This window comes from Octopus sinensis, linkage group LG5 (genome assembly GCF_006345805.1).
Source record: "Octopus sinensis linkage group LG5, ASM634580v1, whole genome shotgun sequence".
Classification (NCBI taxonomy): domain Eukaryota; kingdom Metazoa; phylum Mollusca; class Cephalopoda; order Octopoda; family Octopodidae; genus Octopus; species Octopus sinensis.
This window is the reverse complement of record NC_043001.1, coordinates 107,094,867-107,113,945: the sequence shown is the minus strand read 5'-3', so window position 1 is coordinate 107,113,945 and position 19,079 is coordinate 107,094,867. Positions and strand designations below refer to the sequence as shown.

At 37.7% G+C, this 19,079-nt stretch overlaps 1 protein-coding gene and 1 long non-coding RNA gene across 3 annotated transcripts in view; both read right to left on the bottom strand.

Moving 5' to 3' along the window:
- Positions 1 to 914: 914 nt before the first annotated feature.
- LOC115211963 (galactoside alpha-(1,2)-fucosyltransferase 2) lies at positions 915 to 11,218 on the bottom strand. 2 transcript variants are annotated; one of them, XM_036502988.1, is made up of 3 exons: positions 11,056 to 11,211; positions 3,681 to 3,700; positions 915 to 3,043 (listed from the first exon to the last, which is right to left on the bottom strand). In XM_036502988.1, the coding sequence occupies exon 3, from the start codon at positions 2,988 to 2,990 to the stop codon at positions 1,941 to 1,943; it is 1,050 nt and encodes a 349-aa protein (XP_036358881.1). In that variant the 5' UTR covers positions 2,991 to 3,043; positions 3,681 to 3,700; positions 11,056 to 11,211; the 3' UTR covers positions 915 to 1,940. The 2 variants fall into 2 exon arrangements, with proteins under 2 accessions (XP_036358881.1, XP_029636589.1); XM_029780729.2 differs by lacking the exon at positions 3,681 to 3,700 and having other exon boundaries at positions 11,056 to 11,218.
- A 5,862-nt stretch (positions 11,219 to 17,080) lies between these two features.
- The window catches only part of LOC118763533, a 33,555-nt gene continuing 31,556 nt past the window's right edge, over positions 17,081 to 19,079 (bottom strand). Inside the window, exon 3 of the long non-coding RNA XR_004999291.1 lies at positions 17,081 to 17,094. This is a non-coding gene — a long non-coding RNA (uncharacterized LOC118763533). The remainder of the gene's footprint in view (positions 17,095 to 19,079) is intronic.

Here is a 19,079-nt window from a genome sequence, read left to right as displayed (position 1 = left end):
CTCAATATCTGCTCTAATATTACGCCTATACTCTATTGAAGTACACAGCTAGACTCAGCTAACGCTAATATATACGTGTATTAAACATTTTGGAAAGTAAAAGAAAATAAATTCTAGTGGGAATTGGCAATCTTTATTTTACATATTCTTATAAAAAAAAACAGAACGAAAATACATATATATTCTCCCTACATATAGAGAGAATTCAGGAAAAAAAACAAGACGAAGACAGGTGGTGTAGAAAACAAACAGATGTATAAATATAACGCTCGGGAATTGAAAAAGTATTTTACGTTTCGAGCCTACGATCTTCCACACAAAGAAACAAGGAGAGAAAAAAATGTTTTTGATATGCTGGCCATTGATAAAAATTTTTCCCGAAAAAATATTATCCTTTATCAATTATATATATATATATATATATATTATATATATATATATATATATATAAACTAACCCATGAATAGATGCTTTTGAAAATAAATAAACTCTTATATGACTATGGACTCCCAGTAGATTTGATATTTCTGTGTGAGTCTTCTTTTTAATTTTAATTGTGGAGAATATTGCCGAGGTGATTTCATTTCATCGGTTTCATGTCACATGATTGTTTTTTATCCATATCTAAGGATACATACGTGTAACATTTCATGTCATATGTTACAATTCCATAGAATACCTCAATACCACATGGATTTTTGTGTAACGCACCGATGTAGTCACACACACACACACACACACACACATAAATATATATATATATATAATTCCACACATTAACTGCATGCAGCTAAAAATCTTCAAAGTGACAACAAATTCTAAACTTCACATTTTTTTATGTTTCAGCTGCAACACAGGGAAGATTTAACAATACAATCCAAACCTCAATCCAAATAATTGCTAGTTCTTTAAAATAAATTAATAATTCATTTATTGACCTTCACAAAGCTCAGATACAATGATATTATAGTCAAATATCTGATACGAAGTGTTACTACACACAAGAGTATCATAAACCATCTAAAAGAATTTCATCAAATAGGTATTAGTGAAGACTTAATCTCTAGAATGTTAATTCACCGGTTTCTCTTACTGCTACACTGGTTTTGGGCCTAAGACATAGCATGTTGCTGTACCACCTAAAGCAAGAAGCGTACCATCTAAGTTTGTTATCTCTTCAATACAGTTGTAGCCATCTTCCATCTTATGTTAAACTCAAAAGGGGTAACTGTAGAATTACGCCACCGAAAATGTCGTTTCCATTTTTAAGATGTGCGTAGATGAAATTTCTCTGCTATTTCTTGAGCGTCATGTGACGATAGAGAAACTTCCTCATTGTTTCCTATTCTTCATACATATACACTATATATGAAAATGAAATGGCTGTTAATGTTGGAATGTCTTACAACAGAGGTTTCCTTAACCGCTGTTGTAAGACATTCTAACAATTGAATCTATAACAAGGCTTTATACACCTTAACACTTGTAAGGTAAAGAGCCGACAGACTCGTTAACACGCCAGATAAAATATTCACAGATATTTCGTCTATCCTTCACGTTCTGAGGTGGTCTATCTTTACACAGAGGTCGACTTTCCCTTTCATACTGCTGCGCTCGATAAAATAAGTGCCAATTGAGCACTGGAGTCGATGTGATCGACTTAACCCTGAACTTGCTTGCCTTCAACCAGAATTAGAAATACTTATTAAAAAAAAGTTTTAGATTTATTTTTTCTTTCATCCATCAATAAATTAATCAGTTTTATCAAACATTTACTTTGTAAAATACCCGATGTGTTTCATAATTTCCTTTAAGCACACATTCTAATTTCAATTTATTACAAAATTATGGACGTAGAGACTGAACACTTGAAGACATGATAAGCAATCACACGAATCCGATGCTTTACCAATTTCATTGAATACATTTCATCAGAATATCTAAAGACGAATCCATTTTGGCTGAAAATAGTCCATATAGTCAGCACTGTACGCTTTTCGAAGTCCAGAATTTTCTCTGGCTGGTGGGAAATAGTAAGTGACATTTCCTCTACACAAAAATCCTGACCACCAGCTGTAACTACCTACAGAAGAAATTAAATGCTCACAGCTGCTCAAAATAGCCATGTCTTCTCCTGCAGAGTTTCCATTTATAAAATAAGTACTATTGTCTGATATGTTGTCTTTACACCATTGCAAACCATTAGAAGCTACCACAAATATTACATTTGTATAATGGGACTGGAACCACTGTTTTGCTTTTACGAAATATTCCTTAGTAGCCACAGTATAACCATAGTTATGATTAACCATGTCACCTCGTCGAACATGTATTCCTACTAGTGTCCAGTTCAACGACGCATTGTTAACTTTTCTATGTTTCTCAACAATATTCTTTAAAATTTTGTCGGCTTTGTCTTTAATCTCCTTTTTAAAAGTGAATTGAGAACGGATTTCATCATATATGTGTTCGAAATACTTGTATGACTGTAAATAATGTCCGACATGAACCGTGTCTATATTACTAATATTAAACAATCTAGGATCAAAAGCGGAAGCCTTTCGGTGATATTTTGCTTTAGCATTTTTGCACAATTTTTTATTTTTCTCAGTATTGTGTATATCAAATACACTTTGTAAATGTTCTATTCCTTCCTGAACAACCATACTCATATTGTTAATATTTGCTATCCCTAAACCAGAAGCAAATATAAACATTTGATTACCCAACCTTCCAATTAAACTGACACAAAGGTATTTCAACCTTCCTCTCCACTTTTCCAAACTTGTATTCGTAAGGCGAGTCGATGGTGTTTTAGAAAGTATTGCCTTAAGACTGCTCGATGGTGTTTTTGAAGTTGTAGTCATAAGGTGAGTCAACGGTGTTTTAGAAATTGTTGTGTTAAGGCGAGTCGAGTTTTCGACATTGTTCAGTATTGGTTTTAACATTTGTAATATTTGAAAAGGATATTGTTCTTTTTGTAGATACATCAAAAATATGGAAGCGAAAAGGAAGGTACAAAGAAATACATATCCATATTTACCTGCAAAAGGAAAAAGGAAACGTTATATTGAGGTATGTAACAATAACATAAATCTTATTCCTGAATTTTTCAAGATATTATAGTTGACTATATTGAGCTAAATATTTGATACTTATTATTGATCAAAACATACTTCTCCACCCACGAAATGAAATTTGCAGCCAAGAATTTATGCTACAAATATTAACCATAATTTTAATTATTATTTTAAATTCTAGCCAAGTTCTGGTTATAATTTAAATTGTTTTCGTCCAGAAACAGCAATTATTATTATTATTATTATTATTATTATTATTATTATCGTTATTATTATTATTACTAAGGCGGTGAACTGGCAGAATATTTACCGCGCCGGGCAAAATGTTTAGCGGTATTTCGTCCGTCTTTACGTTCCGAGTTCAAATTCCGCCGAGGTCGAATTTGCCTTTCATCCTTTCGGGGTCGATAAATTAAGTACCAGTAAAATACTAGGGTCGATGTAATCGACTTAACCTTTCTAAAACTACAACTTACCCAATCAATTAAAATATCTAACTCAACAAACAACCTCATAGCATTTGTGCCAAAATTTGAAACTATGATTATTATTATTATTATTATTATTATTATTATTATTATTATTATTATTATTATTTACATTATCATCTTCTTTAAATTCTGTTTCCATTTCTTGTCGAGTGTCTTCCTCACATCAAGGGCAGATAAACGCATTATATACATTGGTAGGCCATTAAAATAAACACACCAAATTGTCCATTTACAGAGTCATGTGATAGAGAATAACGGGAAGAAAGACAGAGACAAAAAATTTTAAAAATTAAAATTTAAAAAAAGCAAGCAAAGAAAATAAAATGGAAAAAGGGAAATAAAATTTTCAGCGGCAATGCTCTTCTCAATACGTATGACATATCATTTAAGACAATCTTTCGCACTTCCTGCATAGATGGTAAGCCAGGGATCATTCTTAAATAATTTTCAGTTATAATAATTTTCACCACACATACAGATACTTCGAACATCGCAACGTACATACAGCAATATAAAATCCAAATTTCCACAGGCGGTTGGAGGCTACAACACGAAAGTGACCTGGAGCCTCAATAAATCCTTGGTCATGGAGACCACCACACTCCACTTAAGGAGCGGGATATCTGCTCCGCTTCCACCCCAGAGAACTAACGATAAATAGTCTTCTCCTTTTTCTCCTTACCAGCCACTTAAATGGTTATACTCAAAATAGGTAGCATAAATGTACGTGGCCTGGGGTTCCATTGGAAAAAAAGTCACCCACTCAACGACCTCATTACTGACTGAATCCAGACTAACTGAACCGCGAGCTTTCATGCCCATTTTCGATGACTACGAGATCTTCGCATCTCTGTGTCGGCAGGGAATTGGTGGTGGGGATAGCTCAGTATTGTTTTGGAAAGGTCTGTGTCTCAAAATAAGGTCAGTCTTCTTGGACTCAGAAGGTAAGCTGGAGGTCCTGGACATGAATGGTTGTAACGGTGGGGCCTTCAGACTGGTGGCTGTTTACGCACCGATAGATGTAGGACAGCTGGAATACTTCAGGTGTCTGAAGGTTTTCCTGGGTACGTCCCAACCTTTAGTGTTAGTGGACGATTTCAACGCCATCTTAGATACACAATTGGATTGTGTGTGGCTAGCCAATAGGAAAGCAAGTTGCAAAAGTCTCGCAACTCTGCTCAGACTCTTTCAACTGTCTGATAGGTACCGGCTGGACTTCCCGAATATGCCAGTGGGGACATGGGCAAACCGCATCGGAACATCCAGATCGTATCTAGATAGAGTATTTTGCAAGTCTTTAGATAGGTATAGTATTAGTTGTCCAGTTTCAAATCGTCGGCTACACAGATCACAAATTGGTGACATCGACTTAGATAGGATACGCAGACAAGGCCCCGGATACTGGAAGATGAACAAGTCACTCCCGGCGTGCTGAGCTTATAGAGACCGGATTAAAGATTTAGTTCAGAAAGCTTTGAAGGGAGAAATCGCCAACAATAAATGGTGGTATAACCTAAAAAGGTCCATCTAAGTAGAAACTCTTTGACAGAGTTGCAATCTTGGATCAAGCGTAGACAGCGGCTGGGAGTCTGGCACCTTGAGTGTCGCCAGGTGTTCACACACCTCAGCCAGTCGGGCAATGCAGTTAGTGGAAGTTCTACTATGACGTTGTATAAAGGGTTAGTGATGAAAGGAAACGACGACGACGTTCTCGGGGAGACTCTAGGCGTCGACGAATTTCAATTCGCCAGTCTGTTCCAGAGGACTTTCGGGCTGGGGCCTATGGATAACTTACAGAAATTCTTGGCCTGGCAGTGCTACGAGTGGGGGGGGGTGCTTTACATGTTCCAAATAAACTCTACAAGCTCGGATGTACCGTCAGTCGGACTGGCCCGAGATGTGCTCAGAGCGACGAAACCGTTCTGCACGCACTCGTCCAGTGCCCGGGCATATCTGGTATATGGGTTTATGTCGAATACCTGCTGTCACGTAGAGGACGTGTCCGCTTGTTGGCTGATTCCATCATGAAGATTGCCCCACCGCCTTCCTTTGGCCGGCATGGGGAGGCAATTTTCATCTGTCTCGTGGGTGTAGCGAAAGAAGTTGTGTGGTGCTGTAGACTGAAAGGATCGAAGACAGATACTTTCCTCTCTAGCCTACTCCTCATCAACTTTTTCAGATATCATCTGAAAAGGAAAGTGAGGGTTGAGAGAGAAGTGCTGACTTCCAGCAAATTTGTTAAAAGGTCGGTGAATGTGGCGAAGATGGTCCGTGTCAACGGGCCTGCTTTGAGCATGCGCTTTTGTGTTTCCAAGGCTGAGAGAGAGAGAAAGATGAGGCGAGGGCTCTTGCTCTAGTGACCAGGGCGCTTGTGGTTGCCATGAGTAACCCTGAGTTACTTGCTTCTGTTAGGCATTTTCTTTGTTTTATTTTTCCTTATCGTCTTTGTACACGGCACTTTATGCAACCCCACATGTCCATGTTTTGTAATGTCCAATCATATTGCTGTCGGTTCTTATTGCTAATAAAGAAAGGATTATTATTATAATTATTTCATGGAGATTGACCTAACTCTCCACGAAGGTAGATAGACAATAAGAAGAGCGCGATGCGATTTGTAATAGATAGTTTATTTAACGGTTTGAGCGATATTTCGACAGATCTATTAAATTCAAAATGTAAAATGAAAAGAGCTACAGAAACACGGAAATACGAAATGTGAACTAGGAAATTCTGCGTTCCTATCTCGACTAGTCCCCTCCCCCACATCATCAGTTTTCAATTTTGTAGTTGGTAAAAGAAAAAAGGAAAAAAAAAAAAAAAGAATATTCCTGGAGGAATATCCTTGAAAATGACAGTTGAATTTCATAATGTTTACATAAAACCGTTCAACTAAATGATCTTTTTTCTTTCTTTTTCCTTTTACAAGTTACAAAACTGAAAACTGATAATGCCATTCTATCAAAACAGGATCACAGATTTTCTCGTTTACAATTTGAATTTCTGTGTTTTTGAATCTGTTTTTCATTTTACATTTTGCACTTGATGAAGACAGACAATTTGTCGAAATATTGTTCAAACCGTTAAATAAACATTAGATAACAAATCGCTTCGCGCTCTTCTTATTGTCTGATTAATATTATACTATTATTGTCATTATTATTATTATCATTATTATTATTATTATTATTATTATTATTATTATTATTATTATTATTATTATTAGGAGTAGTAGTAGTAGTAGTAGTAGTAGTAGTAGTAGTAGCAGCAGCAGCAGCAGCAGCAGCAGCATGTAAGGCAGTGAGCTGACAGAATCATTAGTGCGTCGGGCGAAATGCTTAGCGGTATTTCGTCTGCCGTTACGTTCTGAGTTCAAATTCCGCCGAGGTCGACTTTGCCTTTCATCCTTTCGGGGTCGATAAATTAAGTACCAGTTAAGCACTGGGGTCGATCTAATCGACTTAATACCTATGTCTGTCCATGTTTGACCCCTCTATGTTCAGCCCCTTGTGGGTAATAAAGAACTAGGTATTTCGTCTGCTGCTACGTTCTGAGTTCAAATTCCGCCGAGGTCGACTTTGCCTTTCATTCTTTCAGGGTCGATTAAATAAGTACCAGTTAAATACTAGAGTCCCATGCCCCAAAATTTCAGGCCTTGTGCCTGTAGTAGAAAGAATTATTATTATTATTATTATTATTATTATTATTATTATTATTATTCAGTAGTTTTAGTTTTATAGCTTGCTTTCATTTCACTACCGAGCGCAGCTCTGTGTGCCTTGGGTATGTGGTGTGATTTGTTGTGATGCTTTGATGGTTACTGTATTGAAAGTGTTCTGCGGAGGATGTGTGCAGTGCCTAGTAGTGCAATTTTCTGTATGTTATATGTGTTTGTAAGTCCTGGTGTTTTTGTTATGTATTTGTCTGAATATTTCTTTATCATGCCTAATGCGCCTACTATTATAGGAATTGTTTCTGTTTTTAGATTCCACATTCGAGATACCTCTATTTCCAGGTCTTTGTATTTTGAAAGTTTCTCCATTTCTTTTAGAGGCACTATTATTATTATTATTATTATTATTATTATTATTATTATTATTATTATTATTATTATTATTATTGAGTGAGAGAGAAGTTCATGCCATCAAAGTGACACTGGGGTAAAATATACGAAGCCCAATATACCCATCATGACTACCCATCTGATAAGTGTACACCAGGCACATGCATCACAACCATATGTGCGCGACATGGTGATCTCATATCAAGATAAACAGCACATGACCTTGCAGGTGGGGCCCAGTTAGAATTTTCTTCAGGTGAGTAGCCCATCCCACTCAAAAGGTCCCTGAATAAGAGTTGTTTAAGGATGTTGAAAGAACCACCCATGTTTCCAGAGGTGAATTATTCAAACCCCCAAAGAATCCCTCTCAACACATGGCTATGATGCTCCCCCACTACTTCTGCTCGTGGTCAGAGATGCACATATCGTCAGCCACTAAGGGACATGCTCAACTGGTTAAATAAAGTCAAACAACTGACAAGCAAATCTGTGGTATTGAGCAGAATATTTGTTGTAGTCCATCTTTTATACCAAGACAAAACAATGTACATGATAACACTTCCAATCAGTTAAGATCAGAAGCCATGAGAGCCACCGCCTGGTGCTGCATCAGGGCATTTTATTATTATTATTATTATTATTATTATTATTATTATTATTATTATTATTATTATTATTATCATTATTATATTTGCTGCGGAGGTGTAAGCATATGTTTTCGAAGACGCTGCGTGAGACTGTGTTACAATTATTGTTTTCACCTGTTTTAATTGATTTGTGTTCTAAGTTTTAGTTTAAACTTGTTGTTGGGAACACCAGGAATTTCTTACTTGGGGTTCTGTTGTTGTTTTTTGTCCCGTAAGGGGCAATGTTTTTACCTTCATAAAACACCCACTTTCAGGCGCAGACGTGAATGTGTGGTAAGAAGCTTGCTTTCCAACCACAAGGTTCCGGGTTCAGTCCCACTGCGTGGCACCTTGGGTCGACCAATGCCTTGTGAGTGGATTTCGTAGTCAGAAACTGGAAGAACCTTGTCGTACATTATATATATATATGTATGTATGTATGTATGTATGTATGTATGTATGTATGTATTTATGTATATATGTATGTATGCATGTATGTGTGTGTGTATGTATGTATGTGTGTGTGTATGTATGTATGTATGTATGTATGTATGTATGTGCGTATGTATTTGTGTAACTATCTCCCCACCCCCAACAACCGATGGTGGTGTGTTTACGATCTCGTAACTTAGCGGTTCGGCGAAAGAGACCGATAGAATAAGTACTAGGCTTACAAAGAATAAGTCCTGGGGTCGAGTTGCTCGACTAAAGGTGGTGCTCCAGCATGGCGACAGTCAAATGACTGAAACAAGTAAAAGAGTAAAAGAATACATTCAAGATGGCGTGACTTCCGGCCATCACTGCAGCATTGAGGGGGGGAGCCGTATCTCCCACCAACCTTCCCTCAGGCTTTCCTCCTATTCTGTCGCCCTCTTCCCTGTGGGACTGTGTGGTTTAGCAGATAGGAGGGAAGGGGGCTAAAGCCTCGCAAATCGACGATTGCAGCTGTCTGAGAGGTATCGACTGGAATTCCCTGACGTGCCAGTCGGACCTGGTCAAACCGCATCTGAGCAACCAGATCCTATCTACATTGGGTATTCTGTAGAGCAGCAGGTAAAGATAGCATAGGTTGTCCACAATTCAAAATAGTCGATTGTACAGACCACAAATTCGTGGTCTGTACAATCGATTTAGATAAGATCCATAGACAGGGACCCGGGTACTGGGAGCCTCTGGACGTTATCAAAGAAGCTTGAGAGGCGGTTGGATGGAACCTACACTCGCCTCCTTATGAGAGTCAAAATATCTTGTGGAAGCGTCATCCAACCAAAATGCAAATATATGGGAAACTACCATCTGTATCATCTCTTGTGAAAGGTAGGAGAGTCCAGTTTGCTGGACATTGTTATAGAGCTGAAAACAAGGCAATTTCTACTCTTCTCCTCTGGAAGCCATCTACTCGCGATACCAGAGGGCGCACACTCTCCTACCCAGATGTAATCTCCAGGGATACAGGCATCCAGCAACAGGAACTCGGTAATGCTATGATGGACAGTGAAGTCTGGCGTAGCATGGTAAATTCCATTGTCTCAACCACGGTCGAACAATGATGATGATGATGATGACTGGGAGCTGAATGCGTCGTTGCCAACGCGTAAAGATTTCAGAGACGGGATTAGTGAACTAGTTAAGCGGGCGTTGACGGAAGCAATTATCAATAATAAATGGTGGTTCGCCCGGAAGAGGGTGATTAGAATAGAACCAATAAGGTTTAGCAAAGGACTAGCAGTAGAAAGAAACAGGGAGTTAGACGAGGCTTTTAGAAAAGGCATCGCGACCGACATGCTCACTGCGATATTAGTAGTCGACCAATTCTTCAACGCAAAACGCAAAGGTTGCATTGTCAGAACTAAACTCTTAGACACGAAAGGATGAACGCCGTTTAATGGGTCCGAGTGGCAGAAGCACGGCGTGTCGATAAATCTACAATCCTATCTTTGCTGGGTCACGATGAGGAAATGATAACTGATCCGAAACATATGTGTGAGGCTTTTCAGCGGTGCTTCGCTCAACTGTTCGAGAGTAGCAGTGAGCCGGAAAGCAGGATGGATTTCACGTCTTACCTCAACGAGCTGCCACGGCTCACGGCGACGGAAGTAAGGCGCTGCGAAAGGCCGATAACAGCCTTTGAAATGCATGAAGCAATGGCTAGCTGCCTGATTTGATGATCTGCCCTATGAACTTGTTTTTAACTTGTTTCAGCTTTGAAGCTGCGGTCATGCTGGGGCACCACCATTGTAAAGATAGATAGACAGACAGACAGACAGACAGACAGACAGACAGACAGACAGACAGACAGACAGATAGATAGATAGATAGATAGATAGATAGATAGATAGATAGATAGATAGATAGATAGATAGATAGATAAATGAGTATACATGCATTCGGTCTGAGTAAGCATATATATGTGCGTATATACATGTGTATGTCTGTGTGCGTGTGTAACTTTAAAATTCTTAAATTTAAAATTTTCTGTCTATCGTCTAAGAACATTTTTCGTAAATTGTGAATGTGTTTCTACTTTCTGAGTTTTCGGAAATTTCGGAATTTTTTGTTGTTTTTGTTTCGTTTTGTTTTATTTTTTGGGGTGGGATTATTTTTGTTTTTTTACTTATATGTCCGAAAAATATTTTAAATATTCTAAAAATTTATCGAACTAAATGAAGAAAATATAGAAAGTGGGTTTACTGTTCTCAAATAAGAAACATATTCTCAGCTGTACTCACTGGAATATGCTATGCCTGCAAATATCTCTGGTTAGATTAATTAGATTAAGAAAGAAAAATAATTACATTTTGAAATGGTGCTTCTCGTCATAGTATCTGTGCGAGTCTCCTTTACTTCTTAATATTGAGTCTTGTATCTTTCCAGAACTTCCCTTTCCAGCTTCAAAGTGCGTAAAGTTATACCATGTCCTAATGGATCTAAAAAAAGTCAATTAATATTATTAGATAATTTTCTCATAATATCAGTTTCCTTTCTATTTGTTATGAATCTTTGATTTCCTTATCGTTAAACCATGACAAAAATGTACATGATTTTCTCAAACGTTCTTGTTTTTAACGCTTCTAGCTAACGAAAATATTGTCTTTAACCTGTAGAGGTTTCAGAATCTGCTAGGAAAGTGGGCACGATAATTGCCTTGTATACATCAAAAGTTTGTCTCAGATTATGACCTTCTTAAACCGATCATCTGAAACGTGGAGACGCGTGGCTTAGGGGTTAGGATTTTGGAGTTATGATTGTAAGATTGCGGTTTCGATTCCTCAACCTGGCGACACCTTGTTCTCTTGAGCAAAACACTTCATTTTTTCATTGCTCCAGCTTAGTCAACAGGCAAAAATTAGTAATCCTGCGACGGGTTGGCGTTCCGCCCAGCAGGGAATATATATGCCACGGAAACCTGAAAACAGGCCCTGCGTGCCTGTATATTTCGGGAAGGACCTTTTTTTTTAACATCATCTGAAACGACAAAAAAGTTTTGCTGGTACATTTTATCTGATGTTTGATCATCAGTATCTGCATTCTGTGATAATTTGGTTACCCAGATACTGGAAGGGCTCTAAATTTTGCACTATCTGTCCAATAGACTATTGCTGAATGACCCTGGCTGAGGAAGAGAATGTGTTGCACGTCACATTCCACGCGATCTTGAATTGCGGTCAAAAAGAAAAGCGATAAAGACGATTGTAATATAGTAAACAAACACAGATGATATAGTATAACAAACACAGATGATGAAAGACTATAACGCTCTCTGCATTTCTCTGGTATCCTGGTTTAAGAAGCAAGAGAAGTTGGATCAGTTCTGACCCAAAGTACAGTTTCAATTTTTGGAGGGAGGATCAACTTAATTTCTCTGTCACTGGTTAAGTACGAGGAATCTTTTATACTTTCCGTCTACTTTTGAACAGGAAGGGGGACAGAAACAGCACATCAAAGACACACTCAAAGCCTTACTAAACGGTTTTGGTATCAATCCCAACACCTGAAAAATGCAAGCACAAGACCGCCCACCCTGGAAAAGCTGCCTAAAAAGAGGCGCTACTTCTTATGAACAAAACAGGATTGCAAAGGTAGAAAGATATCGCGAACTATGCAAATCCAGAACCAGCTCCTTGACTTCATTCGCAGCAGACACCAGCGCCCAACCTGAGGCAGAGCTTTCCGAACACGAATCTGACTGATTGTCCACACCCGAACCCACCATGTCCCGTCTTCTTTCCCTATGTGATGCCCATGGCTATAGTTGACAAGGACGGACATAATAATTATATAATGATGATGATGATGATGATGATGATGATGATGATGATGAGGAGGAGGATGGGCTACTCGACCTGAAGTAAATAAACAATAGACAAAACCGAAGAGCGCGATTCGATTGCAATAGATATTTCATTGGTTGAACGATATTTTGACAGCTAGCGTCTCTTTGTCGAGTTCAAAATGAAAACAGACACACAGAAATTTAAAGTTTTGAATTTCTACGTATCACTTTTCATTTTGAACTCGACAAAGACAGACAAGCTGTCACAATATCGTTCAACCAATGAAATATCTATTGCAATCGAATCGCGCACTTCGGTTCTGCCTATTGTTTATTTACTTCAGGTCGAGTAGCCCATCCTTCTCAAAAGATCCTTGAATAAGGGTTGTTTAAGAATGTTGAACAAAACACCCATGTTTCCAAAGGTGAATTATCCAAACCCCAATGAATTCCTTTCAACACATGGCCATGATGCTCCCCCACTACTTCTGCTCATGTTCAGAGATGCACATATCGTCAGCCACTAAGGGACATGCTCAACTGGTTAAGGTCAAACAACTGACAAGCGAATCTGTGGTATTGAGCAGAATATTTGCTGTAGTCCATCTTTTATACCAAGACAAAACAATGTACATGATAACACTTCCAACCAGTTAAGATCAGAAGCCATGAGAGCCACTGCCTGGTATTGCATCAGGGTATGATAGACAATATGAAGCGCGTGGTGCAATTTCAATAGATATTTTGTTTGCTGAACGATATTTTGACAGCTTGTCTGTCTTTGTCGAGTTCGAAATGAAAAGTGATACACAGAAATTCAAAACTTTAAATTTCTGTGTATCAGTTTTCATTTTGAACTCGACGAAGAAAGGCAAGCTGTCGCCATACCGTTCAACCAATAAAATATCTTTCCACCAATGAAATATCTATTACAATTGCATTACTCTCTTCGTATTGTTTATTTACCTTTGTGTAGAGCTACGTCAATCCTTTTAAAACATAATAATAATAATAATAATAATAATAATAATAATAATAATGTTGAAACACAAGAAGGCTGGCGTCATCAAAACTGAAAATTGTGTCACTAAAGAGAAATTTAAACAAGAAATAAACAAAAGAAAAAAAACAGCATGGAAGGAAAAGAAAATGTACGGTCAGTTTGCAAGAGATGTGAATGCCAAGACGTGGCTATGTATGAGGAGGAGTGATTTAAAGATAGAGAGAGAAGCACTCAGATGCGCAGCTCAAGAACAAGCATGAAGGATCAATTATATGAAGTTCAGAATAGACAACACTACCGATAGCGACAAATTCAGAATTTGAGACACCAGCAAAAGAAGAAATAAAGATAGCCTTTTTTTTTCAATTCCAAGAAAAACGATTTTACAAATCACGTTTCTACGGCTTTATCGATCGCATCTTCACCTGAAATAGATTTTTGTAATTTTTTTCAAGACATATACACGCCCTGATACCGTCGGTATCTACATATCAAATTTGAGCGCAATCGGATGGAGGATGCCCGAGATCCTAGAAGATACACACACAGAACGGATTTTATATAACATATATATATATATATATATATATATATACACACACACATATATATATATATATATTTGTAAAAAAATGAAGTTTGAAAATGCCGCTATATTAGATAAATTTTAATTTTACATGTTTCGGTTCTTGAAATAACGAACCTTATCAAAAGAATTTTTTTATATAATAAAGAGAGTCCATGCTATATGTTTAAAGAGTATGATGGAACAGTTCATAATTGTGACATACATTCAATAGAGTCAAATATAAAAAATCCATGTTCTTGAAAAGGCGAGGAGTTCATTATAGATTTTACCTTGTGTTCCAATGGGAGCAACAGTAATGATTCTTGGTCGGCGTCTGCTGGCGTAATTTTGGTAAATTTTGTGGTTGTTGGATTTATATCAGCTAAGCTGTGGGTCCTGGTCTCTGGCACTGTTCACTGACATCATATAGTTCCAAACCAATCAAAACCCAGCCTCAACGAATATAGGGAAAAGACCCCTAACTGTATCCTGTTAGGAAACCAACCAAGCGGAACGACAAGTTTGACCACGGAAGAAAAACGTCATCAATTTTTTGACGAATCGAATCGGGTCTGACTCATAACTGTATCTTGTGAGGAAATCGACCAAGCAGGGTGACAATAGCTTGACCACTGAGGTAAAACGTCATCAATTATTTGACGAATCAGAATTAGATCTGCTCGCAGAGAAAGAAATCTTATTATAAATTTTTCCTTCCCTAAGACATACCACTGCCAGCGTGAGTGACTGTTTAAGGATCTGAGAAATTGTAATTCGCCCCACCTCCATTATTTTAATTCTCTCACTGTGGCCGTAGCAACAGTGACCACGGTGGTTGTAGTAGTAGTGTGAGTTGGGGCAGTCGTAGTGGTTGTGGTAGAATTTCGTTTTTCTTTTTCGGAAGACCAATGTTTTGTTTTAATATTCCTGGCCCAGGGTGTTCAAACTTGGTCTAAATTTTTTGATGAAATAAAGTTCTTTATTTTGGCGTTGCGTGAAGGTTACGCTGTCACTGAATTTGTAAAGTGGGTAAGTTGTAAATTTCGGATTTACATTTGCAGCACATCTATCTATGTGTCCGCTGACCGGTATTTTCCGGTATTCAGGGTTTCTAATTTGTGATTTATGCACCGCCATCCTGTTACGTAAGCTATTTTTTGTATGGCCTATATATTGCCTATTGCAGCCTGCGCATGTTAAGACGTAAATTAAGTTTTCTGATGCACAGGTGAAGTTTGCTCTAATGGTGAACTGATGGCCTTGTTCTAGTATAAATTCTGAACCTTCTACCAAGATGACACAGATTCCGCAGTTGGGCCTTCCACATTTTCTAACTGCTGGTTTTGTGGTTGACGTTGAGTGCAGTTTAGCTTGGGTTAAAATCCTTTTCAAGGATTTTGGTTGCCGTTTACTTTTAATGATGGTGTGTGTTTCGAGGATCCAGTTCATCTTTGGGTCTCCCTTTAGCAGGGCTGTGCTTTGTAGTATGGTGCTGAAGGCCTAATTGTTGAGTGGGTTGTGTGTAGAGATGTATATATATATATATATATATATATATATATTACATATTATTTTATAATTATTGAAATATGTTATTTTAATAAATCATCGTGCAGGCATAAAATATATGGTATTTGTCCAAAGAATAAAAAAAGCGGACTAACAACAAAACAACCGAATGATCTGTTTGTTTCCGTTTCAGGTATAGTGACTAACTTCTGGAGAAATTCTTTAGACTCAGGTTATATACCGAAACAACTCCTATCCCAGTCTGTCATCTCGGTTTTCAAACGGGGAAACAGATCCCTCGCTGTAAACTATCGCCTAATCTCGCTCACCTCCCACATCATTAAAGTGTTTGAAAGAGTGGTAAGATCAAGGATAGCTGAGTTCCTGGAGACCCACAAACTCTTAAATGCAAATCAGCATGGCTTTCGCTGTGGCAGGGACTGTCTAACACAGCTCTTTCACCACATTAAAGATATACATAAAGCCTTGGGAACAGATTCGAAATCTGATATATATCTTGACTTCAGTAAAGCGTTCGACAATTGGGATCTGTGGAAAACTTCTACACTGGATTATGTATTTCCTGGCGAATAGAACACAACATGTTGTGGTCGATGGAGTCCACTCAAGCCCAGCAAAAGTCACCAGTGGATCGCTCCTCTTTATAATTTGCATAAATGACCTTTCCAGCGTCGTAAATCACTGCAAAGTGAAAATATTTGCTGATGACACTAAGCTCCAGCAAATCATCAATGAAGAATACGACCGCACTCAACTCCAGTCTGATCTATATGCTGTGAGTCAATTGGCAGACAAAAACAAAATGCAACTGAACGAGGGAAAATTTGAGCTGATGCATTTTGGAAGAAAGTCTATACTAAAACAGCCATACTCTCTTCCTTCAGGGGAACCGCTCACGGCATCTAATAATATCAGAGACCTGGATGTAATTGTAGATAACAATCTCAGTTGGAGTGCCCACATCAACAATAAGGTCGATATAGCTCGTAGGATGAGCTCCTGAATCTTAAGAACCTTCCGGTTCAGAGAACAAGGTGTCATCATTCCACTTTTCTCCTCCTTTGTACGGCCACACCTCGAATACTGCTACCCCTTGTGGTCTCCCCATACAAAACAAAACATCTCGAGGATTGAATCACCCTAGAGGGCACTCACTAAACGAATTGAATGCATGACAGGTCTCGATTATTGGGACTGCCTTAAAGCCTTGAAACTCTACTCTCTCCAGCGCCGTCGTGAGCGGTACATCATTTGTACCATGTGGAGGATATACCGCCAACATTGCCCAAACAACATGAGCATTGGTTTCAAGGTTCATCCAAGACTGGGACCACGGGCCATACGTCCCCTACCCAATTCAGGATCACAGCATATAGGTACACTGCGACATAATTTCTTTTCCTCAACAGGCCCTGCCCTGTTTAACATTGTCCCATAACTGATTAAAGAGGAAAAGGAATCTATCAACTTTAAACGGAGTCAGGACAGATTTCTTCGACGGATACCAGATAAGCCACCCATACCTGGATACAACTCACTCAGCAAGAACTCACTACTTGAATGGACCATAAACAAAACTTGACTTAAACAGGATTTAGATAATACAATCAGGAAGTGTTATTAAGCTCGATATGGCCTTGACCAATCTTTGGTCGAAACATATCTAAGTTTTATCTAGATATGTATACATGCATTCAAACAAAGATTTGTTGATACATATACACGTAGGTACATATCTATATGTGTATGTGCCCATATGTGCTTACATTCAAGGGCATACATAATAGAATACACATAGTTGTATACAAACATTCGCATTTACGAAGAGCTTTAATAATAAAATATATAAACTAAAAACTATCGGTGAAAATGATAATGAACAAGGTTGGTATGAGTAACAAGTCTTGAATAATGAGAGCAGTAAATGCATAAAATGCAGGAACATAACACGTGACACATAGATCAGTAAAAGACGGAATAAAAAGGAAACAATTTAAAGTGCCAACAAAAACCGAGTTATTTTAAAAGATGGATAAATGAGAAGCAAAGCTTATTCCAAACGATTGATACTGATTACCAAAGCATATGGCTAGCCACATGGCGACGTTTTTTTGGTGCATTAAGAATTTCGAAAAGTGTCTACAAAAATTTAAAAGCTCCGTCTCGCGTTTCAATACAAATTTGTCATAGAGCAATATAAATTACTTTCCAAGCTCAACGGACATGGTGCGATCCATCCTTGTAAGGATTAGCTTTCTCCAAAATATACCAATGTATCTTAAAAGGAGAAGACCCAACTTCTTTTAATTATCATAATAGTTTAGCTTAACTTGTATACATACAATAATTAGTAAAGTCAATCCAATCTAATTTGGATGTGTAGTTCATAATGCCGTAGACTGCGGTGACGTCCCGATAAATCTTTCCGGAAAGACGGCAAATGCTAAGAAGCATCGAATTTCTATCGGTTGAGGAAATTTTGTCGACACCAGCAGATGACACAACTGCATCACATGATTTCATTGTATTGCAGATCATCAGATGTAGCTAGTCAAGCACCGAATGCCCATATAATTGCTAATTAATATGTCATAAAGTATGCTTTTATTACTAATATAGGTAGATAGATAGATAGATAGATAGATAGATAGATAGATAGATAGATAGATAGATAGATAAATAGATAGATAGAAAGATAGATAGATAGATATAAACATATACACCGTTAATTCCGACACATTTTTCTCTCTCCGTGTCCTCTCTCTCTCCCTCTCTCTCTCTCTCTCTCTCTCTCTCTCTCGCCATGTTTTCCTCTCATCCCTTTCATTCTCGAAGAGCGTAGGCTCGAAATGTCAATGACATATAATAAACTAAGAAATGCAAAATCCTTGGTATAGTATTATATATTTGAAAAATGAATAGAAATAATATTTTTTTCACTTAGATATATTTATTTATATCATATAGAGATCATTACTATACATAAATGTCACACGCTAGGAGGGACTCTTAAAATTAAGGTTTTTCACGCTAACTACTTGATAAATTCTCATAAAGATTTAATCCTATTTTTAAATTGTAAATTTAACCGGAGTATATTCAGTACTGAATTTTTATTCCGAATAAGCACGTTTCCCTCCGAAATGCAATTCGAAAAAGCCCGCCATTTACATAGATGTATAAAGGGTGAACATTTCTATATGCTACGCCGGATACATTGGTTGTTCGTCTGGTATGTTGATTTTGTTCATTCGTTATAAATCTTGAATTATGTTTGCACTGATGATTAAAAAGTGCATCATTGCACTAATTATGAAATCACGGTGATCTGCAGCTAAATTCTGACTATCTTCGAGAGTTGCATTCGGTTCGATGTGTTATTTATTTTAGTAGTTTTGACTTTAAGAGTCCCTCCTAGCGTGTGGTATTTATGTGTAATAATGCC